This window comes from Cervus elaphus, chromosome X (assembly GCF_910594005.1).
Source record: "Cervus elaphus chromosome X, mCerEla1.1, whole genome shotgun sequence".
NCBI classification, from domain to species: Eukaryota; Metazoa; Chordata; class Mammalia; order Artiodactyla; family Cervidae; genus Cervus; species Cervus elaphus.
In genome coordinates this window covers 153636303-153663639 of record NC_057848.1, presented here as the reverse complement: position 1 = coordinate 153663639, position 27337 = coordinate 153636303, and the positions used below count along the sequence as shown (strand labels likewise).

The following is a 27337-nucleotide window of genomic DNA, read 5'->3' as shown; positions in this document are numbered from 1 at the left end:
AATGTGAGGTTGTTTTGCACAGGGCCCTGTGTGACTGCACTGGTTGTGCACCCATGAACCCATCTCTTTCTGTGTCAGGGGAAGCTGCAGGACAGCGGGAAGCCTCTTTCATGCGCTGTGTCTGAAGGAACCCCTCTCACAGCAGCCTGCACTACTGCCCATAGTGTATCCACACAAAATGGTTTCCTTGAAACTGATGGAATGCACTGATTTCAGACTCAGTTGAATAAATATCTTAGAGGCAGTTGGATCTATTTGAGGGCTCCCAGCTCCATGAGGAGTACCTTTCTGATGGGCCTTTGAAACTCCAAGGCTAAAGCTACAGTCAGGTATTTATCATCAAATCAATCTCTATATCCCTTACAGTCATGTTTGTTTGTCTTTCTCCTAGGATTTCCAGCAGGAGAACTCCAGAAGCCTTTCTTTTGGGGAACAGAATATCCTCGGTAAGTAAACTAATAAGAGAAACCAGTTACTGACAGGGAAGGAAGAACATGATGTTTGGCAGAGCACAGAATATAAAGTAAAAAAAAAAAAAAAAGCAAAACCAAACAAAAGAAAGCATGGAACCCAGCATGGGTTAGTCCCCATTCTCATCATGTTAGTTGTTTCCTGATGCTTGTTACCAGGTTGTATGACTGGATAAGAAAGCTAACCTGTACACAGGGAGCTTTCATTTGTTATGCATTTGTTTACTTATGTATTGATGCATACTGGAAATACGTGAACCTTAAAGGACTGTTGGGATTTGAGTTTCTGGTGATGGATTTAAACCCATTCCAAATGGAAGAAATGATGTGAAAAAAGGGAAGAAGATTGCCTTTAGAATAGCAAAGAGTCTAGTTTGGCGAGTCCAAGTGTTGTTTGAAGGGAAATAGTAGAAAGGAAGTCTGGAAAAGGAGGTTGATGTTTGATATTGGAGTGCTCTGAATTCCAGTAAGGAGCCTGGACATTAGGCAATAGAAGATACTGATGTTTTTGAGCAAGTAGAGATAGTGAAGTTTGTCTTTAGAAGCATAATCTGGGTAGCTATACAACAGGTCAGAAATGGACAGTGTATGGAGTTAGGGATTTCACTTTAGAGGCCGTCAATACCAACTGACTGTAGACTCATGTAATTCATAACTTCCAGACATAGTGGGAATTCTAATAATCATTGTCAGTTATATCACCACTTTTATTATGTGCCTTTGCTTGCGCTGATGCTTTAATGCACGAAAAATGTAGTCTTGATTTTAGTAGTCACTTTTATTTTGGTGACAATTTGAATATGATTCTGCAGGTTAAAAAGATATAGGATCACATACATATGTAAATAAGAGAAATACAGTGGCAATGTTGTTATTTGGGCTTTCCCAGAAGCAGATTCTGTAACAAGGATTCAAGTGCAAGTAGTTCTTCTCAGAGGTGACACCAGGAAATACCACCAGGGCAGTGAGGAAGTGGGACAGGGAAGAAAGGAAACCAACTAAGTGTGTCAGATGAATTTTCTATGATGGTCATAATGAGTTATCACAAATGAAGTGGCTTAAAACAATGTAAATTTATTAGCTTACAGTTCTGTAGGTCAGAACTCCAACCTGGGTCTCTCTGTGCTAAACACAAGATGTTGTTAGGGCAGCATTTCTTTCTGGAAGCTATAGGGAGGAGTCTGTTTCCTTGCCTTTTCTGGCTTCTGGAGGTGGCCCACATTCCTTGGCTCATGGCGCTCTTCCTCCATCTTCAAAACTAGCAAAGTTGCATTACTCTGACCATTCATGCATTCATAACCACATCTCATTCTGGCTCTCCTTATCTGCCTTCTCCTCCACTTAAAAAATTATTTATTTTTGGCTACTCTGGCTCCTCGTTGCTTCAGGAGGGCTTTCTCTAGTGGCAGACACCAGGAGATACTCTCTAGTTGTGGTGCACAGGCTTCTCATTGTGGTGGCTTCTCTTGTTGTGGAGTATTTGGCTCTAGGCGCACAGGCTTCAGTAGATGTGTCACATGGGCTTAGTTGCTCTGAAGCCTGTGGGATCTTCCTGGATCAGGGGTCAAACCTATGTGCCCTGCATTGGCAGGTGGATTCTTAACCAATGGGCCACCAGGGAAATTCTCCTTCACTTTTTTTTTAAGCCAATTATTACTGTGGGCAACTTGAATTCATTTCTGCTGGAAAACTGTAGAACAAGCTTCAGCACAGTTTCATCTCAGGGGCAAGGGAGCTGGGGTATTTGTTTTCCAACTCACTTTCCACAACTGATTGAAGGCTGCCACTGGGTGTTTTAACTCACTGGCATTGCCCTGCATATGCCTAGAGGGCTCTGGTGGCTAGAGAAAGCCCTCAGGTAACTAGTTTCAGGTGCTGGCAGTTAGAAGCTGTCAGATTGGTGTGCTTAAAAATAGAGAGTGCTCAGGGACAGGATCAGGCACCAATAAAGCCTCCCATAGGGAAGCACTGTCATTAGCATACATAAAATTGACCAGTTTGGATGGACAAAACCCATTCATGTCATCCCAGGTTTCAGCTGTATAGTTTTCATCAGTTTAGTTCAGTCGTTCAGTCGTGTCCAACTCTTTGTGACCCCACTTCCCTGTCCATCACCAACTCCCGGAGCTTGCTCAAACTCATGTCCATCGAGTCAATGATGCCATTGAACCATCTTGTCCTCTGTCATCCCCTTCTCCTCCTGCCTTCAGTCTTTTCCAGCATCAGGGTCTTTTCCAATGAGTCAGTTCTTCGCATCAGGTGGCCAAAGTATTGGAGCTTCAGCTTCAGCATCAGTCCTTCCAATGAATATTCCAGACTGATTTCCTTTAGGATTGACTGGTTTGATCTCCTTGCAGTTCAAAAGACTCTCAATAGTCTTCGCCAACACTACAGTTCAAGAGCGTCAATTCTTCTGCACTCAGCTTTCTTTATGGTCCAACTCTCACATCCATACATGACTACTGGAAAAATCATGTTTTGACTAGACAGACCTTTGTCGGCAGTTTTCATCAGTGTTCAGACAGTTTTAACCAGTGTTCAAATATTTGTAATCAATTTTTGTGTTGTTAAGATTAGAAATTTATATATATTTCCATAAAGTTAAAGACAGACTAAATATTTGCTAAGCTTGCTTCAAACTAAAGAGGGTCCTAGAATTTTTTGATGTTGCTTATCATTAGCAGTTAAACTGATCTGTTATTGTGGTTATATGCCTGGACACTTGGACATAGTCAGGTTGGAGTTTGAATTTATTGATCAGTGGATATGTTTATCATGTCCATGAGATGATTTTCTGATATAAAAGTCAAAATCATAGAAACTTAGGAAATGTTGATGTTCACCTTTATGCTGAGCGAGAGAAATTTTTTTTTTTCCTAGGGGTTCTATGTTTTGCACTGAAGTCATCCATCCTCTGTTAAGATATCCATTCAATAATTATTAAGCATCTTTTGGACACTCAGCATTGGAAATATGGTGATGCTGTTGAGATGGGAATCACAGTGTAGTGAGATGGGTTCCCATATATCCATCTCTTCTAGATGGATCTCCTCCAGATCCAATGAGTGGGTATTTATTCTCTCTCCTCACACTGGTCAGCTTAGCCCCCTCATGAGTGTTGTGTCTAATTGTGGTGATATCAACAAGCTGAATTGTTTCCAGAGAAAAAAATCAGGATTTTAAATGGCCTAGGACAGCATATTCCAAAGTGTGTGTCCCATGAAGTAGTAATGGAGGTGAATCGTCCTTCCCTTCCCTTTCTTTTGGAGAATCACAGTACTTAGCAGCGTAGAAATTCCCAAGAAGTTCTTCAAGAAAAATCTATCTAAATGTGTTTAATTTTTCCTCCCTTTTTCCTGTGTTTTGGAAATTGCTGGCCTCGAATTCATGACAGATGAGAAAGAGTTGAAAGAACTTGAGAAGAGAGTACTTGTGGGATAACCTCATAAGCATCTTCATGTTTTTGAAAGAAAGTTAGGGTGGCAAAATCATTTAGTAAATTTGGGGAGGTCAGAGGGTATTCATCTAGAACATCTTGTACCACCACACCAGACCAATAGATAGAAGAGAGATTCCAGGTCAGCACTAGGGAGCGCTGTTTTATCTAGAACTACTCAAAGAGGGAATGGGCCGCTTCAGAAGGGGATGAGCTCCTGGTTATTGGGCATGCCTAAGAAGAGAACTCTTAGGACCATTTGAATGGGTTTTTGTAGAGGGGACCTATGCCTCTGCTAAGGAATTGAACTAGATGACCTTAAAGCTGCTTGTAACTCTGAGATTTTTATGAATTTCCACGTCAGGCATAGAGTAGCCTTTGCTTGATGACAGAGTGAGATCACAATTGCTTTGCTGTTGACAGCAAATCCTGTGCATATGTGAAACCCATTGGGTGGTGAGAACAAAAGAGAAACTGAGTAGGTGGAAAAATTGTCATCTTTTCCGTTTTATTTTTGGAAGGCTAGATTTTCTCTGCAGGAGTCTTCTTGTTTCTGGCCAGTCAGTCACATTTTAAAAGGCATACGAATTTATTTATTTATTTTTATGACATGCTAATTTAAATAATGTCCATTGATAAAATGAAAGATGCAAATTTAGTGTTATGAAACATTATCATTGTCAGGCTTAGTCATCTAAAATTACTTTTACTTTTTGTCTCTTGTCCAAAGGATTGTGATTATGTAACTGAGAACTGAAACTTACAATGATTCAATCATTTTCTGAATTCTCTATTACCCTTTGTGAATAGGAAGCTCATTCGAGCAGTCCCTCTTAAGGGACATTTATTGCAGAGCAGTTGCTATAAGCCCCCATGGTTCATCCCTTAAATTCATCCAGTCAACAGCATTGACTGAGGGCTGAGTACTATTCTTGGAGCTAAGAGTCCTGGAAAAACGAAATGTTACAGGCTGCATAGTGAGAACTACTGCTGCAAAAATTAGCTCTATATAGAATCACAAGTTTGTCCCACCCTGCTTTCATAGCTCTATGATTGAAATGCATCATTTTACTCTTACTTCTTTAATGAAGGTTTGCAATGATGGAAAAACAGTAGGAAAGCATTTTTTTTTCAAATGCAAATTACCTTGCAGGAAAGAAATAACAAAGGAAGGAATTGCCACCAAGGGGAAAAATTAAATCTTGCAGCACTTCCTTGGGTATAGTTGTGACAAGCAATTAGCATGTTAAGGATCATTATGTCCTGTAATAACATGTTGCTTCAAATTTCTTGTTCCTTCCACTTATAGGTCCTATCTGGTGCTGGGTGATTTTGATGTTGCATGTCAGGAAGCAACTGTGAAATATTTTTGTATAATTACAAATCTCAGGAAGAATCCTTATAACAAGGATTTAAAGTTGTCTGTAATCCTCATGCACACATTGAATGACTAAAATAAGTAACTTGCAAGAAATGGTCAAGTTAATCAGTTAGTTAAATCATTGTTACTCATTTACCGTGTCCTAGATCCAGAGAATTTAGCAGCAATCAAATAGATAAGGGTTTTGTCTTCAGGGAACTTTTAGTTGAAAGAGAAGATCCCAGACATATACATAGGGAACCCCCTTACTGATTTCCTGATATATCATTTATATGTTCTCTTTCAGTTACCTATTGCTATGTAACAAAGTGCCACCACTGTTAGCTCATGATTCTGCAGTTTGGGCAGTACTTCAGTCAAGACAGCTTATTTCTGCTCCATGTAGTATTGGCTGAGCAGCTCGACTGGGGCCATGGGATCTAAGATGACTTCACTCACATGTCTGGTGCCTTGGTTGGGCTGGCCCGAATGGCTGGGCTTCTCTCGTCCTTTAGATGTCTCTCAATGTTTGGCATCTCTCACTTGCTTCACTTGGCATCTCCAGCTCATTACTCCAACTTCTTTACATTGCAACTGACTTCCCAGAGGGCATAAAAATGGAAGCTGTAAGGCCTCAGCCCAGAAGTCACACCTGGCCCCTTGCACTGCATTCTGGTGGCCACAGCAAGTCCCGAGGGCCGTCCAGTTTCAAGGGGAAGGAAATAGATCACCTCTTGGTGGGAGGCGGGGCACACGCATTCAGGGTGTGTGGAACGGTCAGCGGTCGCCTTTGTAGGTGAACAGAAATACTCTAACACCTTTTCCAAATCTGGTTCAGGCTTCATAGTCTTTGCTGTCCGCCTGTGAATTTGTCTGTCACAGAAGCAGAGGAATGTGACTACCTTTGAAAGCAGGGTGATCCCTTTTAATCTCTGCTCTATTCCTGTTTTATGTCTACATTTGGAAAACAATTTAACTTCTAAGTCTATAGTGATTTTTCAACAGATGAAAAATAAACAGTATGTTTACTGACAGGATCTTCTCAAAACCTGCTACTGCTTTGGGTGTTTATAAATATAAACTGCAGCTAGAGTGGGTATATATACCCACAGAAGCCTCAGGGCTGAAAGGGACTTTAGAAACCATCCCTTTCATATCCCTGATTTCACTGGGTAGAAACTAAGGCTTATATATGCTCATAGTGACACCATTAGAAATGATAGTTTCTTTGTCTATTTCAATGACAAGGATGTGTTTACTTTTTTTTCTTATTACAATTTTGTGGATGTGGTTAGTAGAAAACAGATTGTCTTGGCTTTTCATTGAAAAAAAAAAGAATTATGCTCTGACATTCATGCTTATAATTTTAACTCAATTATATATTTATGCCATAGATCTCTGAGTTATGGTGCTATAGGAGTAATTGTTGGACATGAATTTACACATGGATTTGATAATAATGGTAAGTACCGATTCAATGTATAAGCTGATGCTTTTATGGTCATGTTGATGATATGGATGTTAATTGTTGCTATTATCTTTGGAGAGTGACATCGTCTTAGACTGAAGATTATCCAAAGCAGTATAATTGCTGATTGAACACTTCCCCCCATGTCTTGTTGTATTAGCTTGCAATAAATAAATAATTGTTCCTGTTGGAGATGGGGTAGAATTAAAACAGACCTTGTAATTTCAATGAAATTAGTTTTGCATTTAGATCTGAATTGCTGTAGCTGCCACAGTAGTTATAGGAATGACTTTATAGCTTCTCTTCCTTTCTTTATTCACCATTTTGAGATACTCTCCCTGGAGGTGTGAGCTCTGCTCTGAAGATGAGTATACATCCTGCCAAGTTAGGACTCAGGCAGTTAGGACTCTGAAACTTGGCTAACTGATTCCTTTACACTATTTCAAGGCTTATGCAATGTTTAATCTCTGTTTTCCTCTATGCTGTCATGTATTCAGAATTTCTTTTAGAAAGTCTGTGTTTTCCTGATAATGCATAATATAGAGTATGGTGTGTATCTTGATGACATAAAAGCTAAAAGAGCAGAGTATTGCACAAACTAAAGAAATGATTGCCCTTTGAAAGTCATCATTTTTAATCAGAACTCCTTTCTCATTTGGGCTTACCAGGTGGCTCAGTGTTAAAGAATCCACCTGCCAAGCAGGAGATGTGGGTTCGATCCCTGGGTTGGGAAGATCGCCTGGAGAAGGAAATGGCAACCCACTCCAGTATTCTTGCCGGGAGAATTCCGTGGACAGAGCGAGCCTGGCACACAGTGGTATACAGGGCAGACTCAGGAACTGCCTAGCCCAAGGCAGCACTGTTTAGAGGGACCTCTTTCTTCCGTATCTGTGAGATCTCCAACATCCTTTCCTGGATGTCTACCCCAGGGCCAGAGACCCTTTTGGTTCCTCTCCTTCTGGATAATTCTTTACTCCCAGCAGCTTTCCTTAATCACCAGAGTTTTTTGCTCCCCTTGCCACCCCTCCCTGTTGAAATGTAGCTGCCTGGGAGTCACCTGAATCCCCTGAGCTATATTTGGGTTATCTGAGAGGAGAGTCTTAGCTAAGAAACAAAAGCCAGTAGTGGTCTCTTGGTTCTAGGCTTTTTTTTTTTCCCCCTGGGAAACTTCAGTATAGTTCTCCCTCAGAATCTTCTGGCAGCCTTTTGGACAGAATCTGAAGACGGCATTTCATTCCATAACCAATACTTAGAAGAGTGCATTGCACAGTAACTATTTAATGATCACTTGGTTAGCGGGTCAAGGACAGTGACTCGGAGCTCTCCAGGGGTGGGGGGATTGGGGTGGTAGTGGCTTGCAGCCTTGCTGAAGAGCTCTGGGTCATTTTCCTTAACACCTTTGCTTTGGGGACTTTCTTCTAAGCTCACTGAAGAGTTCTCTGTGTAATTAAATTTAAACCAATAACAACCTTGAGTATAGGAGATAGTCCAGATATACCTAGAGGGTTTTTTTTTTTTTGAGGGATGCAGGGAAAATGAACAATGAACCTGTAGCAAAAAAGCATGTATAACTCATCTTTATTTCCATTGTGTTTTGGAGATTTCCATTCTTGTTCCAAGTTCTCTTTTTAGAGCAACCTTCCTTGTCAGAGCAGGACAGATGGGCCTTCCATCTACACTGATGGCTGTGGAATGATTCATAAGAGAGGTTTTATATGTCTCTTGGCTGCTGGCAACTTGGAGGAAACACGATCCTTTTAGCGCTGAGTCAGGGGCTGTGGTCTCAGGGTGTGAGTGACTCACCGAGGCTGTTCCTATGGATCATTTGGAATTTCACAGGCAGCGGTGCTTTGACTCCTTCCATGGGCTTTCTGAAGGCAGCCATTTCATTTCATAATTTCGAGAATATTTGGGGTCAGAGTGGGTAGAAACAATCTGAGATTGGTCAAGAATGGTACATGCCATAAGTTGATAAACCTTAAAGTATTCTTGGTTGCTTAGAAGTAAAGAACTTCCTCAGACCTTTTTCGCCTTTCCTCACTTTTTACCATTAATTAACCTGTGACACTGGAGAGAAAGCAGGAAGTGCTTCCAGGAGTGGTCCCTGATGCTGAGACTGTGTTTTCACGGCTTGTAGAAATAAAGGAAAGGGAAGATGAAGAAATTTATTTGTTTCCATAAATAATGCAAATATATTTTAACTTTCCTTTTGGCCAGGTCGAAAATATGATAAAAATGGAAACCTGGATCCTTGGTGGTCTATGGATTCAGAAGAAAAGTTTAAAGAAAAAACAAAGTGCATGATTAACCAGTATAGCAACTATTATTGGAAGAAAGCTGGCCTAAATGTGAGTACAACTGCAGTGAAGGGGACATGTTGTGAGTCATTTTTCCTCATGTAGACACTAGCTTGCTTTCAACCATTGGTAGTCAAAATGTGTTTCCCAGGCCAACAGTGTCAAACTCCCTGGGGAACTTGTCAGGAGTACAAATTCTTTAGTCTTAATTCAGACCTACTGACTCAGAATCTTGGAGTTGGGGAGTGGGGGTGTAGGAGTGGGTGTGAGGGTGGGGCCTGGTAGTCAAGCGTTTTGTCTTTTCATAAGCCCTCTGTTGATTCTGATAGAAGCTAAAGTTTGAGAATTATAGGCCTAAACATTAGTCTGTTCTCCTAGATTCAGATTAGTATAGAAAACTGTGTAGCAAAGATAAACAATAAAATTCTCAAAAATCTAAACTCTGTGTCATTAAAAAGATTTCTTTCCAAACTACTGCTTAGCTTTAATTCATTGAAAAAGAAATCACCAATTTAAAGAGGGAATAGCAACCCACTCCAGTATTCTTGCCTGGAGAATTCCATGCACAGAGGAGCCTGGTGGGCTACAGTCCATGGGGTCTCAAAGAGTTCGACACGACTGAGCACACATGCCACAATTTGTAAAAATTTTTGAATTTGTTTATTTTTTGTTGAAGGATAGTTGCTTTACAGAATTTTGCTGTTTTCTGTGAAACCTCAACATGAATCAGCCATAGGTGTACATATATCCTCTCCCTTTTGGACCTCCCTCCCATCTCCTTCCCCATCCCACCCCTCTAGGTTGATACAGAGCCCCTGTTTGAGTTCCCTGAGCCAGACAGCAAACTCTCGTTGACATGCCACAATTTGAATTAATAACTCTGAATTGGTTAAGAGTTCTTAGATAAAGAAGTTTGAGCAAAAATATAACTTTTAAAATGTTGATTTTCTCTTATATATACTTATATGCATTCTTATAAAGACACAAATGTGATTTTATACATGCTTTTTCTGTGTGAAATATTGTTCTTTTCCTTTTTTGTCTTCACCTCTACCTCCTTCACCTTTCCCTCCCATCACTTTTATCTTCCCCACCTATAATCCATCTCAATAACCCTGATACACTTTTTCCCCATGCTCACATAGAGATACACACACACATACGCATACACATGTGTGTACACCACGCACCTGCTTTTACTTCATTGTTTTCAATGGCTGCCTAAAAGTCCATGGTGTGAATGTACTCTTAACACAGTGGTACCCAACCATTTTGGCATGAGGGACCAATTTCAAGGTAGACAGTTTTTCCATGGATGGGGTGGGGGACGTGGTTTTGGGGTGATTCATGTGCATTACATTTATTGTGTACTTTGTTTCTATTATTATTATATCAGCTTCACCTCAGATCATCAGGCATTAGATCCCAGAGGTTGGGGACCCCTCATCTAACACAGCTGACTAATGTCTTGTTGAGGGGTTATACTGTGCCTCCAATTACTCCTCCATAATAAATGCTGCTGCACTAAATGCTCTTATTATGTGTGTATATATATATATTTTTGCCCTATAGGATAGTTTCCTACTGTTCCTAAGATGTTATAATATTTCATATTTGTACCAGTGATGTGTGGAAAAACATTTATGTATTATTTTCTTGTCAATTTATGAGAACTTTAAAAAATATTATAGATGTTAAAATTTTATCTGTCATTCATATTATAGTATTTCCCCCTCAGTATATTTCTCATCCATTGTACTTTGTATATGGTATTTTTTGACAAACAAGATTTAAATATTTCCATAGAGCCAAAAGATACCTCTTTTAAAAAACAGTTTATGCATTTCTATTCTATATCATATATGAAGTCTCCTAGCTTTTCTGGGAAGGATATTTTTTTTAATTGTTTTGTCATTTTGCATTTAAATATTCATGCATGTGAAACTTGTTTTGCTATGGAGTTTAAAATGAAAGTTCACTTTTATCTTCTTCCAAAAGGATAAATTGATCCAGTATCACTGATTAAAATATGTTTTTTTTCTTACTGAATTGAATATTTGTGAAATATTAGAATCTCATATATACTGAGATAAATTTCTGGTTTATATATTCTAGTCCACTGATCTACTTGTTGATTTCTGTACCAGTGCATTTTTACTGTGGCTGTATGGATTTTTCTGGTATCTGCCAACATAAGCTCTCCCTCACTGTTCTTTTATATGGTTGGCCATTCTCAGACACTTACACCTCTGTATAAATTCCAAGATCCTTTTACCCATTCCCCAAGAAAATCCCATTATGATTCTAAGTTGTGTGCATGTGTGCTAAGTTGCTTCAGTTGTGTGTCTGACTCTTTGTGACCCTATGGACTGTAGCCCGCCAGTCTCCTCTGTCCATGGGATTCTCCAGACAAAAATACTGGAGCAGGTTGCCATGCCCTCCTCCCAGGGGATCTTCCTGACCCAAGGATCAAACCCACGTTTCTTGTGTCTCCTCCATTGGCATATAGCACCACCTGGGAAGCCCAAGATTCTAAGTTAAATCACATTAAATGTATGTAATTGGCATTTCTGTCATAGTCCTGTTGTTCAAGTATGTGGTATATCTTTCCATCTGTTTGGTTTTTGTTTCAGGCTTTCAAATACAATTTTACAGTTTTATCTGTGTTGTTTATCTCATGTACATTGTTTATTACTTCTTTTTCCTTTTCTTATTTTGCTGGTTTGATCAGGTTAGCTTTCATTCCCTTCCCCCACTATTAGTTTTTTTTTCTTGTAGTTTTCCAGTTGCATTTTCTGTCCCTGCTTTCATAATTATAAGACACAGATTTCTCTCACGGTATTTGACAATGAGACCAATAATGAAGAATTGTTGGTAGGTTATGGGTTTGCATGAAGATCTTCCTCTAAAACACTGTGAAAACTGTGTGCTCCTAATTTGTCTAGTCAAGGGCACAGCACCTAAGAAAAGCAGGAGACCCCACAAAACCAGGGTAGATGGATGTATGTACACGTGGTTTCCCTAGAGTCTCTTGGCCCATCATCAGTCAAGCATGTCCTCTACCCAATAACTTCCTGGGGCTGGGAAAGCACCTGAAACCTCACTATGCCTCAAGTCTAGTCTACTGAGCTATATTTCACCACTCCAGAAGAATTCAGGTAAAAAATTCCATGCACTTTTAAAGGGAATGTTTATAAACACTGACTTGGTTCTGCTGGTTATTGATCTATGTACAGCATAAGGGAGACCACTCCTTATCTGGGATGTGAAAGCAGAGTCTGTATCCTTGAGTCTATATCTCTAGCTCCTTCATCAGTGCCCTGGAAAGTCATTTCTCTGCCCATGTATTTTTAAAATGTCTACAACAATGTCATGGGAAGACCTAAAACAGATACTTCTGTGTTTCTGTTTTCAATTCAGGGGTTATCACATTGTGAAAATCCATCTAGAAAACTAGCAAAGTATTCTCTAAATTAAACAAAAAATGAAAAGAATAGGGGAAGGATTCTAGAGTCAGACACAGGTCCATATTTTGGTTCAACCAATCGTAGGTTGTAAGTTTTTTTGAACTTAGGCAAGTTATTTAACATTCTGGTGTCTCAGAGACTTCATCTGTGAAATGGGTTACTATTTTTTTAACTCTTTATTATTTTGTCATAAGAATTAAATAACTGAGATAACATAAAGCACTGGCACAATGCCTGCTATGCAATAAGTACTCAATGAATTATGCTCAATATTTCTAATACTTTGTGACATACTCGTAGGTACACCATCCCAGGGGAGAACAAACAATAGCGGCTAAAAAAACCCCAACAAAACAAAAAAACAATAGAAGAGTAATTTTCTTGGAGGAAGGGAAAGCATATTTCCTGGCGATTATTATATACAGGCATGGAGATTAGACTTTACACTTGGAACAAATTTCATCCTCATAATGGTTTGAGAGGTGTTCATATTACTAGGCTATTTTACATATGAGGAAACTGAGGCTCAAAGAGATTAAAATCCGTGATAGAATCTACATTAGAGCTTACATTGGTATGACTCCAAAACCCCTACTCTTCTTACCATATCATTCTCTTATTTTACATCATTTGAAACCTGGGTGATGCGTTGGGCGGGGACTGTTCTACAACATCCATATTGGCCAAAGTGTCAGATACCGAAACTGAATTCTGACAAATGTGTACCTTTGCAACAAGGACGCTAGAAAGGGCATGCCCATCTCAGTATAAATCCATTCAATCGTCAGAAAACAGCTTCGGTCTCATTCCCTGAGAAGAAGGGATGGCTTCCTTTGTGGATATAAAGGGCCATGCTGTATTTTTCTAGCTTCATCTGTGAAGGCAAGTCCTCTGTGCCTGAGTTATTCTTTGCTGTGGACTGGGGAGGGGGGGGGAGCTCCAGTGGAGCATCAGAGAAACAGGCCCTTAGCAGTCGATGAGTCCTGAGAGGCAAAATTGAAGCCATACGGTCTACCGAGTTGGTCAAGAGTGGGAGGAGCCTGAGGGGTAAAACTACTCCTCAGACTTCTAAAAGAAAAGCTTAGAGGAACAAGGAAGGAGATTCAATTTGAGCTGGAGTGGTTAGAAACAGAAGCAGTAGAGTCAAAAGGAGTTAAGACTTGAGAAGGTAACATATTATGGAGCAAAGGCTCTGGGCAGAGATTACTTGAGTTCGAATCCCTGTGAAATGTGAGTTTACTGTATCCCTCTTAGGTCAGGTCCAATAGAACAGAGCCTGAGAAGGGGTTTCTTAGATAAAGGAGTCAGCCACAGAAGTAGTTTCAGGAGAAACCTATAAGGTGACGAGGAAAACATGCTGGTTTCCGAAGTTTAGCCTCAGTCTCATCCCTTAGAGGATTCTGGAGCGTGAGTTGCATCACAGAAATTGTTCAGCCTGGGATGAGGGGCTGGACTGTTCTAACTGCACGCTGAGAGGTAACTGGTATCATCTCCCAGCAAGCTCCAGGGGAGTGGATTCCCCTAAGCTAAGCTTAATCTTCCTCAGCCTGTAGCAGTTGCCGGGATGGGTTCACAGTCCTGGTGGGACAGGGTATCTGTTGCAGCACCAGGTGACACCTGTGACACACACTCTCAGCCTTAGAGTCCTCATTTGTCAGGCAAAGGGTGGTGATAGCGGCACTTGCCTCACAGGACTGTAGTAAAAGAAAGATGCTAGGTAAAGCAGGAGTGCTAACTTTTGGGGACTGAAGCTAGGAGGATCCTGGGTGATTACAGAGATGAGTGTTTTCTGAAGATTTGTTTTTATTCATGGGTATTGCCTGAAACCCAGGTGTTTGGGCTATCTTAAAAATAAGGAGTTGTTAGGATCTGTAGCTTGAAAATTTGGAACTATGTGTATTAGTCTCCTATTGCTGCTATAACAAATCACCACAAACTTAGTGACTTGAAGCAGCACAAATATATTATTTTGCAGTTCTGTATTTCTGACTCAGGTCTCAGTGGGCTCAAGTCAAGGTGTCCACAGGGCTGCTTTCCTTTCTAGCTGCTTTAGGAGAGAATCTTTTTCCTTGCCTTTTCTAGCTTTTAGAGGCTGTCCACATTCTTTGGCTCCTGCTCCCTTTCTTCTTCAAAGCCAGCAATGACTGGTCAGGTCTCGTCACATGGCATCACTCTGACACACTCCCTCTCTTAACTTCCTTTTCCTCCACTTATATAGACCCTTGTAATTAATTATACTGGACTCTCCTGGATAATGTAGACTAATGTCTCCATCTCAAGATCCTTAATGTAATCATATTTTAAATGTGCCTTTTGCTGCAGAAAGTCATCTTTTTACAGGTTCTAGGGATTAGAACATAGACCTCTTTATTATTATAGGGCATTGTTTTGTCTATGATACAGGGATTGGCAAACTTTCTGTCAAAGGCCAGACAGTAAATAACTTTGGTTTTGTGAGTTGCAAGGTCTCTGTTGCAACTACTCAGCTCTGCCACCATAGGAAGCAAACAACCACAGACAATATGTACTTGAATGAATGTGCCTGTGTTCCTGTAGAAGTTGAGCTATAGACACTGCACACGCACGAGACATTATCCTTCTTTCTATTTTCTTGCAAACCACTGAAAAATGTAAAACCCAGGCTTGCCCTGCAGCCTGTACAAAAACAAGCATGAGGTTGGATTTTGACTTGTGGCCGTCTTGGTTTATAATACTTTTTGTCCTAGCCTATTTAAGGGTTTAAGAAATAATCTTCAAGTGTTTGGAAGAATTTCTTCACTGTGCTTGGCTGGTTGTCATACATATTGCAAACCTTGACCTTGTGGTCTGCACTTCTTCTATTGGATTTTTGTTCCCCATGAGAACTATCCTCTTCTTAATTTTTCATGAAAATTGCTGAAGGTAAAATGGTAGTGGTTGGTCTTAAAACCTTATTCCTGTGTGGATGGTAGATTTTTGGAAACAGAAGCTCACTGAAAAGAATATTCAAGTTATGTGAGTTAATCAGAGAAAATAATCTGTATTTTGACATTTCTATTTTTTCCCATTAAACCAGAGTCACTCAGAATATGTTAACATTTTGTTGGAGCTGGCTAAATTGGTGAGAATAGAGAGATGGGTGAGAAAGAAATGTGTAGCATAATAAAATCGAAATTAGATTCAGGAGTACCTTGCTGGGGTTCGTTTGCCATCTCACAATATGTTATGACTACCTCTGATGTATTGAATGCAATTTTCTCCTTAATATATGGCACTGTTTTCTTGCTATCATATTTATGCCTCTTACTGAATGATGGTTGGCTGTGAAACTCTTATTTTTTCTTTTTCTTTTTGTTAGGTGAAGGGGAAGAGGACGCTGGGAGAAAATATTGCTGATAATGGAGGGCTGCGACAGGCTTTTAGGGTATGCACCGCAATGTTTGCTGTGATTTTACAAATTAAGCTATAAAGTACCATTTGGGTGCACCTCAGTTTACACTACAGAAATTTTCTTGAGGAGTTAGATTTCTATAAATTCTGTGAATTTCCGTAAATTGAATTATATTTCCCCATTGACTGTTATATTCTGTTATATGAGTAGAGCTGCATTTCTTTCCTTTTTCTTTTTGGAGAATAAAGTCACCCTAACAGTAATGTTTGTTATTAAGAATCATGTAGTTAAAAGATACTTTTCAGAGGATACTTTTAGTGTAGTCTTAAAACATGCTACAGAAATCTTGCGGCTAGGTTTGTAGGTATTTTCTTTGAGTATACTCTATGCAACCCTCCTTACAATTTTCTCTTAAAATACTAAGCTTCTAAATTACAGTCAGAAGCTAGTGTTTCACATATAGTGGGCCAGGTAGGAGTCCATAATAATGTTTTCATTATCCCCTGGTCCACGGTTAAGCAAAACACATAAGGATGATGTAGAAAGATATTCATAAAGCTATATGTATTCAGTGTCAAGAGCAAGCTATTATTCCGAGGTTATATTCTTCCTCTAATTCTAGTTAAAATATATTTTAGTTTATAAAATGATGGTGATCGAAGATTATAGTTTTCTCGCTTACCTGGCAAAATAAAAAAATTTGCTAATAGATTGGTCCCAAGATTTATTTCCATAGGGCTTGCCATTGTGTTAGATTTGTTTGTTCCCTGGTAGGAATAGAAAGAATAGCTTTTTTTGGGGGAGGAAAGGATGTTACTTAACACGTGCCTACTTTGGCCCAGCTGCTTTGGTATCTGTTGAGTGAAAGGTCTTTTTGCAGATGAACCTGTCTCACTGTTAAGCAACACACCATTGACTTGCGTTTCCAGGTGTTTGTTTTCTTAAAGGAAAGCTTGACAGGATACATTTTGCACATGGGGGAGGATATAGTTAATATCTGTACTGGAGGAGAGAAGAGAAAAGCCATTATTGCAGAGGGTCATCTTCTCTACTTCTCTCCCCAGGCTTACAGGAAATGGATAAATGACAAGAGGCAAGGAGTTGAGGAGCCTCTCTTACCAGGCATTGAATTCACCAACAACCAGCTTTTCTTCCTGAGTTATGCTCACGTGAGTAAGACTGAGGAAGGGGCCTCAGAGATAAAATGTGGGACTTTGGCTTGCTTCCTGGGTCAAAGGTCTAGAACAAAAGTTTAATGACATAACTTTTGATTTTAGCTGAAATTGTATCTTGTTGCTTATTGTCTGGATAAATTTCATGTTCTTCATGTTCTATGCGATATAATTAATTAACTGATTGAATCAAGGCTTATTGGTATTTTTTTATCAAGTGAGTTACCAGCCCTGTGGTGACTCACTGGATATTTCTTTAGTATATAGCCTGACTTCTTAATGTATTTGATACTATTTGTAACCATTTCTAGTGACTCATTCTCTAGAGTCTTTCTTGGTTCTGTCGTTTCCTGCATTTCTCCTCCTTCACCTCATTTGCTGACTTGATCCCACCACTCTCAACCTGGGGGGCCCTCAAGTCTATGTTCCCAACTGCCAAATGAACACGTGAAGAGTACTAGAGCTGAAAACAACAGCGGCAAAGGTGAGAGGCATAGCTCCCTTTTGCGAGTTTAATGGGCTCTCTGAGCAGAAACTGAAAGAAGATGTGCCCTAAATAAGGCACAATTCTGAGTTCAAGTATCTGGCCAATGATGCAAGTGCCAGTTCTTTGTTATTGCCCTAGTTTATGTCACAAATATGTGACATTTTTAAGCAAGTCTGGGTTGGGTAGATGAAGTTCCTGATGCCTGGCCTCACAGTGGGCAAATCTGTATCTGTATGCTCAAAACTAGGCAGAGGTTTTCATCAATACAATCTTTTGTTCCTAAGTCTTTTCATTCACTCCTCAGTAAGCTCATTAATTTCCATGTCTGCTTCAGTTGACTCTGGTTAAAGGATTCTCGTCTGCCTGGGGTCTGTTATCTCTTAAAGTTGACATGGCAGCACCAAATAAATGATCATTTATCAACCTGACCTCAGCAAAAGTGTAATCAACAACAAAGTGACTCTCCTTTTTAGTTCTCCTACTTCTATCAGCATACCCTCACCATCAGCCTTTGGGTCTTCCTGGTTAGAAAACCTGGACTCTTAGGTCTTATTTGATCTCTCCATCCTCATTTATATGACATGTGTCTCAAAAGCTGATGTTTCATCCCATTCACTGTTCTTCAGATTCAGCCTCTTTCTCCCTATTACCCTGTCTTGTGATCTGTAGACTAAGCCTCCATCTCTTTTGCTTTGAATTATCCCAACAGCCTTATGGCTGAAATACCATTTTTATTTCATAGCTGACCTGCTGAAAGAACTGCAGTGGCTCCCAGGTGCCTACCACATTGAGACCAAATGCCTTTCAAAGTTCTCCTCAGTCTTTTTTTTTTCTCCTCAGTCTTATACGACTCTACCCAACCAGCTCTAAATCCTCGTAGCTCCACCAGACTCACCCTTAGCTGGGCAGGTGTCCTCACTTCCACTCCACAATGTCATGCTCATCATTGTCTCTGGTTTTGCTTTAGATTTGCCTTCTGCAAAGTGACCCTCTTTGTACTTCTCCCCTTCAGGTTATTCAATTCCATCTTTACCATTTAGGATCTGTGTCAAGTTTTACCTCTTCCACATCTTCCACAAGCTTCCCTATGGATTCCAGTTCTCATTAAAAAAAAATCTCCAACTCCTTTGCACTTACCTTCTTTACTATGCAGTTACCTTGTTATCAAAATGTTGAAGATTTTTATCTTCATAGCTCGTGTATTTTCATACACCTCTTATTTATCTCCATAGCATCCAACAAAGAAGCTGGGTATATTGAAGACACTTGACGTTTTTAGACGAATTGCTTGAAAAGGATGAGATTAACACAGTTCAATTAAGGAGACTTTCTTTTGGTTCAGTACTGGGTCAGATATCCAAAATAAGCATGCAAATATAGATAGAACTTTCTGGAGCAGGGATTGGCAAACTCGGACCCATGGACCATATGTTGCCTGCTGTATATTTTGTATTGGAAAACAGCCATGGTCTTTACATTTTGTTTATGGCTGTTTTTGTGCTACAGTGCCAGAGTTGAGTACTTAGAATAGAGACTTACAGTCTGCAAAGCCTAAAATATTTATTATCTGTCCCTTTACAGAAAATGTTTGCTGTCCCATGCTCTAGAGGACAAAGTACAAGGTCCGTCAGTTCTTATTTAGGTTTTTACTTACTTGCTTAAGGTCCATCTAAGTAGATGAAGTAAACTAATTGATATTAACATTACAGTCAGTTTTGAAATGTCTCCAAATAAAATTCCAAACTATGTATGACTTACTTTAAAGAGATTAAGAAGAAAAATGGCAAGTGATTTTATATTACTAATGAGAAATTTCTCTTGGACCTTTTCCCTACTGGCAGAATGAGATTTTCAACCTTTTGTACACTGAAACAAGTCTGCTCATAAGGAGGAAAATTATTTTGTCTCCTGAGAAGGTACTAGGATAACGATAAGAACAAAAATGTGTTTTTAGAAATCTCTTAAATGATATATGAAGCAAAGACAGTACTATATAATAATGCAAGAGGAAATAACATTAGAAAAAGTGAGGTGGAATTGATTGTGAGAAACAGCTTCACCTTAGCTAGCTTCTGAGGAAGTTAAGGACTCCCATTACAGAAACATCTTTAGAGTCAAATTCAGAACCACTGTGATGGATGGTTTATCTACTCCAAAAGCAGTAGCATCATATCACCTTTGCTGCTGCCTCTATCCCCGTAGTTTCTGTCAATTTTTCCTTATTCTTATCCTTCTTCTTTCTTCTTATTGCTCCTCATTCAGTAGACATTCATGGAGATCCTTCCTGGGGCCCATAAATAATCTTCGAACTAGTCTCTCATTTCCTCCTACTCCTATGCCTCTGCCAGATAAATCTTTTGAAAATATATTTTTAATCACCTTCATGCTCATTAACAATATTTAAGTATTGTTAAACAAGATTGGCAATACGTTAACCTAAATATGTTAGCCTCTTGCTCAGGACTTGCCCAGATCAGAAATCTGGCCCCATCCTCGCCCTTCCCTGGTCTCCCATTGCTGCCCACTATGCACCACACAGTCCAGCCAAGCTGAATGTCTTGTTTTTTTCCTCTCAGATATGTCTTTGTTTCCATTTTTTCCTCCACTTGGAATTCCCCCCATCATATTCATTGTCCTAGTTCTATTCATACTTCAAGCTATATCATATTTCAAGATACACTTCAAATCAGGATTAAGTAGGTTATGGTACATGAATAAACAGTGCAAGGAAAAGTTTTCTTCTTGTTCATATTCCATGTGTGACATGGGTCAGCAGTGGGCCTCTGCTCACAGTTACTACTCAGGACCTGTGTTTTGGAATCTTTATCTTATAGGGCTTCCATGGTCACTACAGGAGTAGGGAAGGAGTAGGGAGGAAATGTGCACTGCCCCTTAATGTAGCATCCTAAATTGTTTTTAATACTCTTAAAAGTTCTGCCAGATTTTTAAAGCTTCCCCAAGGAAGTGACATATGTCACTTCTGCTCACATTTCATTGGTGAGAGCAAGTGATCATATAGCCATGCCTAACTTCAAAGGGGATGGAACAATGTCCTCCTATCCAAGGCCTGAACTAAGATGAAGCAAACAAGGCATCCAGCGTGCAAAATCCTTCCTGCTTATGACCATACTCAATAATGGATGAATGATTCATTTTACTGATTCAAATGAAATATGGTTAAATTTGATAATGGCTATTCCAAACATTATGTTAATTGAATGAATACGTTGGTTGATTCCTGGACACATATGCTATTCTCTTCATTTAAAGCATTTGTCTGGAAACCTGTCTTAATTTACTCAAATAGTGAAAGTATTCACAGTGATAAAACCTTCTACTCTGAGGATTGGAATAATAGATGTTACTACTGATGAAGGTTTATCTGATCTACTAAAATAGCTTGTCATCCATTGAGTCTCAAATTACTCTTCATGTGATTTGAAGCAGTTAAGGCAGTAGACAATGTGTGATTGAATGGAAGCAGAATAATCATTGGGATGTTTTTTCTTCTAGGTGAGGTGCAATTCCTACAGACCAGAAGCTGCTCGAGAACAAATCCAAGTTGGTGCTCACAGCCCCCCTCAGTTTAGGTAAATAGGCATATGGGTGACATGAGTTTTTAACTGTGCATCTCCACTTCCTCTCCTCCCCAGCCATCCCAGGGGTCTACAAATAGGTGATCTGAAAAACAGCCTGCATTGTGAACAGTGATAGCTTCATTTCACAGACCAAAAAAAAAAAAAAAAAAAATCTGGCCAAATAGAAACTAAGAGTCTTTTCTTTAATTAGTAGGAAGCTGGTTTATACAGTATTCTCTCACCTAAATTTTTGTCGTAGGCTTTTGTACACACCTCTAGTATCAAGAGATCTATGAGATTGTACAAGACTCCAAAGGTAATTTAGAATCCAAATTGTAGCTTTAGTATTAATTCCCACTTATTATCTTCCAGTTTTTGAAAAGCAGCAATCCATGGGTGCCATGAGTGCACCATGGGTGCTCCATAAACTGGCATGTTTGATTTACCCAACCACCTACTTTTTAAAAATATTGACCAAAAAAGTCTTTTTTTAGATACAAATGAGCTCTTATGTACTGTGCCTTAAAACACCTAGCGCTCTGGTTTAATTTGTGTTGTAGAATATCCTATTTAATGCCTCTTGTTCTTTCATGCAGCCAGCCAACAGACATGAATGAGTGCCCGCTTACAGAATAGCTCTGAACACAAAGGAAGATATATGGTGGCATTTAGCTATTGTAATTCATATCTAGAGGCAAAAGCTTTACGTTTTAGCTTTTAGTTTGAGTCTTTTTTTTAAACAGTTGCTTATATATGAAAGGAAATGAATTACCATCTTAATTGTCAGAATGTATAAAATATTAAGTAAAAATAAAATTAAGATTACTATTACCTACCCCATATTAAGTTTCTAGCATAGTTTGAGGGAAATTTTCTGTACTAAGGGACAGAGTTATAATAGTAAATCCAAGAAACACAGTAATTTGTATTTATTTGTTCTTTGCTTAGAACATATTATTTCTTGGTATCTTTATATATAATGTTTACATGAATCCATTAGCATATTGTAGGAAAGTTATCTAAAAGTTCGATATGTTGAAATGTTATTCCCAAAACCTTGCCTTAGAAATTCTTCAGAAATTGACTCTAAATTACCCCATAGCATAAAAATCTAATCACTATGTTAGAAATTCTCCCCCACTGAACTAAACTGTCAAGAATGCTGACAGTCTCTAATAGACTAAACTGTGCTTCCACTGACAAATGATGCAGATAAAATCACACTGTAGATTAATTACTCAACAAATGAGTTCTTAGAAACTAAGTTCCTCTCACTAACTTGTTGCCAATAATGTTGGATTTTAACTGATAATTTTCAGAGTACACTTACCTGTCAGCTAAATTTGATCCTTAACACTTGCCCAGGGTGAATCATACTGTGTGTGAAACCTGCATCCCTCCGTGTGTGTGTGTGTGTGTGTGTGTGTGTGTGTGCATGTGCACTCAGTTGCTCAGTCGTATCCCGACTCTTTCATCCCAGCTGACACACAAGAGGTTATGGGGGTTTCAGATTACAAGCCGATACATTCATTCAAATGCCCACAGGAAACAAAATCATTAGGGAAGAAAGAGTCATTGACCAAGAATACTGTCTCTAGTCAGCCTTTTGAACATACAGTTGAGTAAGAAATAGATGACGGGGGTGGTTTTTTGCTAGCTTGTTAGTGATGTCTGCACTAACTGTAGATTTTGAGTGTAGCAGAATTCACACAATGGAAATACCACTTTCAAAAGGCAGGTAAAATCAAAGTGCTGAGTAGGAATCTGTAGTCTTTACTGCAGTCAGGCAGGGAACTTGCAAGAACACCAGATTTTGGAGCTAACTCCAGTAAAGCATTACTCATCAGTAGCAACTAGACACCGTTCATTAGTTTACTGTTGCATGAACCAAATTCTAGGTAAATATGAGCCTGCAAGCATAATAGGAATTTATATAAAGTGTTTCTGTGGATTGAATGAGTTCTTTAAAGATAATTTAGAGATAGCAACAACATGAATGAATCTTACAGACATAATACTGAGTGAAAGAAATCAGAGACAAAAGAGTGCATACAGTATCATGCATTGATGTGAAGTTAAAAAACCGGTAGAATTGATCTATGGCCACAGAGGTCAGACTAGTAGTTATGCTTGGAGGTACTACTGTTAGGGCATACACGGGAGCCTTCTAGGTGCTGAAAATATCCCATGTCTTGATCTGGGTGGTAATAACATGGCTGTATACATGTGAACTCAATGAACTTTACATTTTAAATGTGTATATGCTACATCAGTTATATGTTCCATAAAAAGTTAAATTAAAAAATAGAAAAGCTAAGTGTTGGTAAATTGTATAGCTTGTAGGAATTTGTAAATTTATAACAATGTACCACCAGATATACAATTTATAGGAATTGTAAACCCTACAGTTTATAGGAATTTAAAGATATTTGAAAGATTAATAGCATTTGTCTGGTTCTAGTCTCAGCTCTGTTAATTTTCTTGGAAATCTACTTAACCCTTTTGGACTTCAGTTATCTCCTTGTAAATAGACTAAATGAATGGGTTATTTTATCAAGCCATAGGTTGCTAGCTAGAGTTTTATTCAGAACCTGTTGATTTGTAAGAATTAAATGACATGGACTATGACATATCTTTTTCAGGGTCAATGGTGCAGTTAGCAACTTTGAAGAATTCCAGAAGGCTTTTAATTGTCCATCCAATTCCACAATGAACAGAGGTGCAGAATCCTGCCGACTCTGGTAGTAGGACTGTTGGTTCCTGCCCTCCTGAGAGAGCTGCGTGGTGCTCATCACCTACTGCTTTAGGCCTATGTTCCCCTGAAGATGTTTATTTTGACGCATCTTTGGTATTTGGGTATTGCTTAGATCTAAACATTAATCAAAGTTGTAAGACAAAGAAAATGGAATACAAAAAATCGAATCACATATGTTTCTTTAGAAAGCCAATTAAGTCCCCAGGCTGCTTTTGTTAAAATGTTGTTTGCTGAATTGTTGCTATTGTCCATTTTAGTGTATAAGTTGCAGCTAAGTGGTATGTACTGTTTTAATCTACAGCTTTGCAGGGGCCCTAGGTAGAATATGTCCAGAAAAAAAAAAATCAGCCTATCACACTAGCAACCCTCAGTGGTGTGGACATGTGTGAGGCTTCCTGGGAGATCTTCCTGTGCTGCTAGATTTCCTGCACCATCCTTTCATAGCATTGATTAACTCTAAGGTGCTTAAGTCAGAAATACGTTGAATCCTCATTTGACAGTATTTGATGAAGTTCTGGCCTTCAGTTTTGGAGTCTCTTGGGATGAAAACACACCTCATAGCTTGTATCTGATGTAGCCCACTGCCCTGTTCAAGTCAGAATGAACAAGCTGGCAAAAAAAGACTGCTTGGTGAAGGCTCGAGTTTATCAAATAGTAAGACAAGGCTGTATCTGTAAGTCCCAGAAGAAGTCAAAACTCCTAGTCATGCAACCACAGGCACAGTAGGAAACAAAATCTCCAAAATTTGATCTATTCTATTCAAACCTTGGCAATTATGTCATCTGCTAGATGCTTCTCTTCAGTCTAATTTCTGGTTGTCTTGTTATCCTCATATATGTGCATTCTCCTGTTTCTGAAATGAATAGGCATAAAAAAATGATTTTCTAATTCCCCATTAGGAGCGTATGGCTTTCTTTCCCTTGAGTGCAAAGAGACAAACCCCATGTTGAGGCTCAGTTACCTCTTTTAAAAATCCTCTTTGAAAAATTTCTTGATTAAAGCCATGTTAGAATCTATTGATTGAATTTAAAATTCCCTGCATAGTCCAAAGAGACATAATGTTTACTCTTCAGGACTTCTTCTGAAGAGTTTATAAGAAAGAGCATTACTATGTTGTCGATCCTCAGAACTCTGTCCTTTTAGGGGAACTATTCTATGTCTTATTAGAGAGTGTGTGTGCAGGATAAAATTGTAACAGCCTTAAAGTGCTTACCTGGTGTTTTTGCTTTTTAAAATAGCCATCCCCCCTTCCCATTATTCCTTGTACATGTGGTTCTAGGTTAAGCTGGTCAATAGGAAAATCTCAAAAGCATAATGACAAATTCAGGCTAACCATAGGAAGCCATTTTACATCCCTGGGATTTGTCACTAAAAAATGTGTGTGTGTGTGTGTGTGTGCAAGCCATGTCTTTTTGTAACCATGGGAACATAGGGGAGAAAAATGCAGGGGCACCATCATGAGGAAAACAGTTTCAGTGCATTAGTCAGTGGAGAGTGATTTTCCCCTTGACTTCCTCCTCTCTGAATCAATAAACTCCTGAAGGGCAGCTACCTTTTCCTCTTTAACCATGACTTGATATCACCTTAGTTTGCATTTTCAAAAAAGCAGTTAAGGGTGCTGGAAACCTCCATGTCTTTTCTCTAGAGGAATCATTCTGATTTGGTTTAGACTTAGAAGATTCTCCTTGTTTCATTCCTATATCTGGACATTTAAAATCAGCTGAAGTTTTTAAGGCTTACATAAACAGCATATTCCTTCTAGATTTCTCCTTTTAAACTCCAAATAAACACATTCCTGCCGGTCAGAGAAAGTGTTTGATAAATGTATAGAATTATGACTTTGGAAATGGGACTTGTTCAGTCACTTAATGGTTTAGGAAAACTGGTTGGTGAACAGTTGGGGCCTGCACAGTTTCTAAGTGATATGGCTACTTGTCTTGACCAACTTTACTTGATGTAACTCAATTATACTGAAAGCTGTCGATAGGATGGCCATTGTTAAAATAGACTCAGAGTAGCCCAAATCACCACGACTCACTGGGACAATTTTCTAGATTGAATTTCCAAATTCATGTTCCTGTTCAGATTTTCAGAGTACATTCTTATTGTCCCTTCTCTTCAATACAGACTAATAGAAAAGAGTCAGACACCGATTAAGTGGTGTAAGGAAGAAGGTAAAATGCGACTGGAAGTCGGGGGAGGGGAAAGGAGAAGCTGGCCTAGGAGTATGACTCTGCAGAGAATCCAGGATTTTGACAGTTCTTGCTAAGCACATCCATTGGAGGAGAGCCATAAAATTTAACAAAAATAATTATGCTAAATTAAAAGGAAATTAGATATTGGATCTCAGACTATGACTGCCATAGCACACTTCTCTGATTCATATACCAGGTATTCTGCCAGTGAACTATTGCCTGGGAAATGGAAGGCGTTAGGTTTTTGTGAAATTCTCCTGGTTTAGTCAAGGTTCTTATCTGTATAAAATGGTCTTGTTTGGCTTATCATCATTGCCCAAAGTTTGTTGAGCTTTTTACCAACCACACAGCACTGGCCTCCTATTTCCATTTTTTCCTTTTATGAGATGGAGTTGGAAGCGACTACTGCAAGCTCAGGATTCATAAATTATCCTTAAGTTTATTCAGTGCCTTTCCTCAATGGAGCTTAAAGCATAGCACATAAATTTTATCTTATTTAGCCCTAGAGCATCACTAAGAAGCAACTAGGAACTGTAGCTTGCCACATAGGTTATGCTTGCACCAGATCAGTGGAGAGGTTTGAGAATGCTTCTCAAGTACCCCAGAGTCAGGAGAGTTAGAGCCTTTGTTCTTTGGGCTGCTTGCCTTTGCATTAGCCTTCATCCCTTAGGTCACCCCATTTCTGAATACATTTGTTCCAGCAGTATTTCTATAATTACTTAGCATTTGATAGACTTCTTCCTTGATATTTTTAACAGTATGTCTCAGTTGCATATTAAATTATGGAAGAATATATGATTATTTCAAGCAACAACATTCTCATTGCCAGTGGTAGTGCCCCGCTGGTTCGAAGAAAGGTGTTCTTGGATTATGCATTTCGTATCTAAATGGTCTTTGTATTTTCTTCCCTTACTTGTGAAACAATGTGAATGATCATTTTAAGGACAATAAAAAGTTGAAGATATTCTGTTTCCTTTCTTTTTAAAAATAATATTAAAATTGATTACATCCATTAACATACTCAGTTCTGTTTTAGACAATATTTGCCTAAAAAGTACACAAACCACTGTAGTGGACTAGGTTTCTTGGTTTAGGAAAGTGAGATTTAAATGTAGTAACTTTCTCTGTAGACAATGAGAGATCTGAGAGTTGGTCATTATATTTTCTTCCAGGATATAAGCAGATATGGTTTATTGCTTATGCAGTTATATTCCTAATGAGGAAAAGAGAGGCTTCTGAGGAAATTATCAACCATGGTATGGCTGGCCTTGCAAAAGTGACA

At 39.0% G+C, this 27337-nt stretch overlaps 1 protein-coding gene across 2 annotated transcripts in view; it reads left to right on the top strand.

Annotated features, from left to right (window-relative positions):
* The window catches only part of PHEX (phosphate regulating endopeptidase homolog X-linked), a 197236-nt gene extending 170217 nt beyond the window's left edge, over positions 1–27019 (top strand). For both annotated transcript variants that reach the window (XM_043897176.1, XM_043897175.1), the window contains exons 17-23: positions 392–446; positions 6661–6728; positions 8952–9082; positions 15836–15901; positions 16933–17037; positions 21041–21117; positions 23748–27019. In XM_043897176.1, coding sequence (XP_043753111.1) covers positions 392–446; positions 6661–6728; positions 8952–9082; positions 15836–15901; positions 16933–17037; positions 21041–21117; positions 23748–23850 — 605 coding nt within the window. In that variant the 3' untranslated portion in view covers positions 23851–27019. The remainder of the gene's footprint in view (positions 1–391; positions 447–6660; positions 6729–8951; positions 9083–15835; positions 15902–16932; positions 17038–21040; positions 21118–23747) is intronic.
* The last annotated feature ends 318 nt before the right edge of the window (positions 27020–27337 follow it).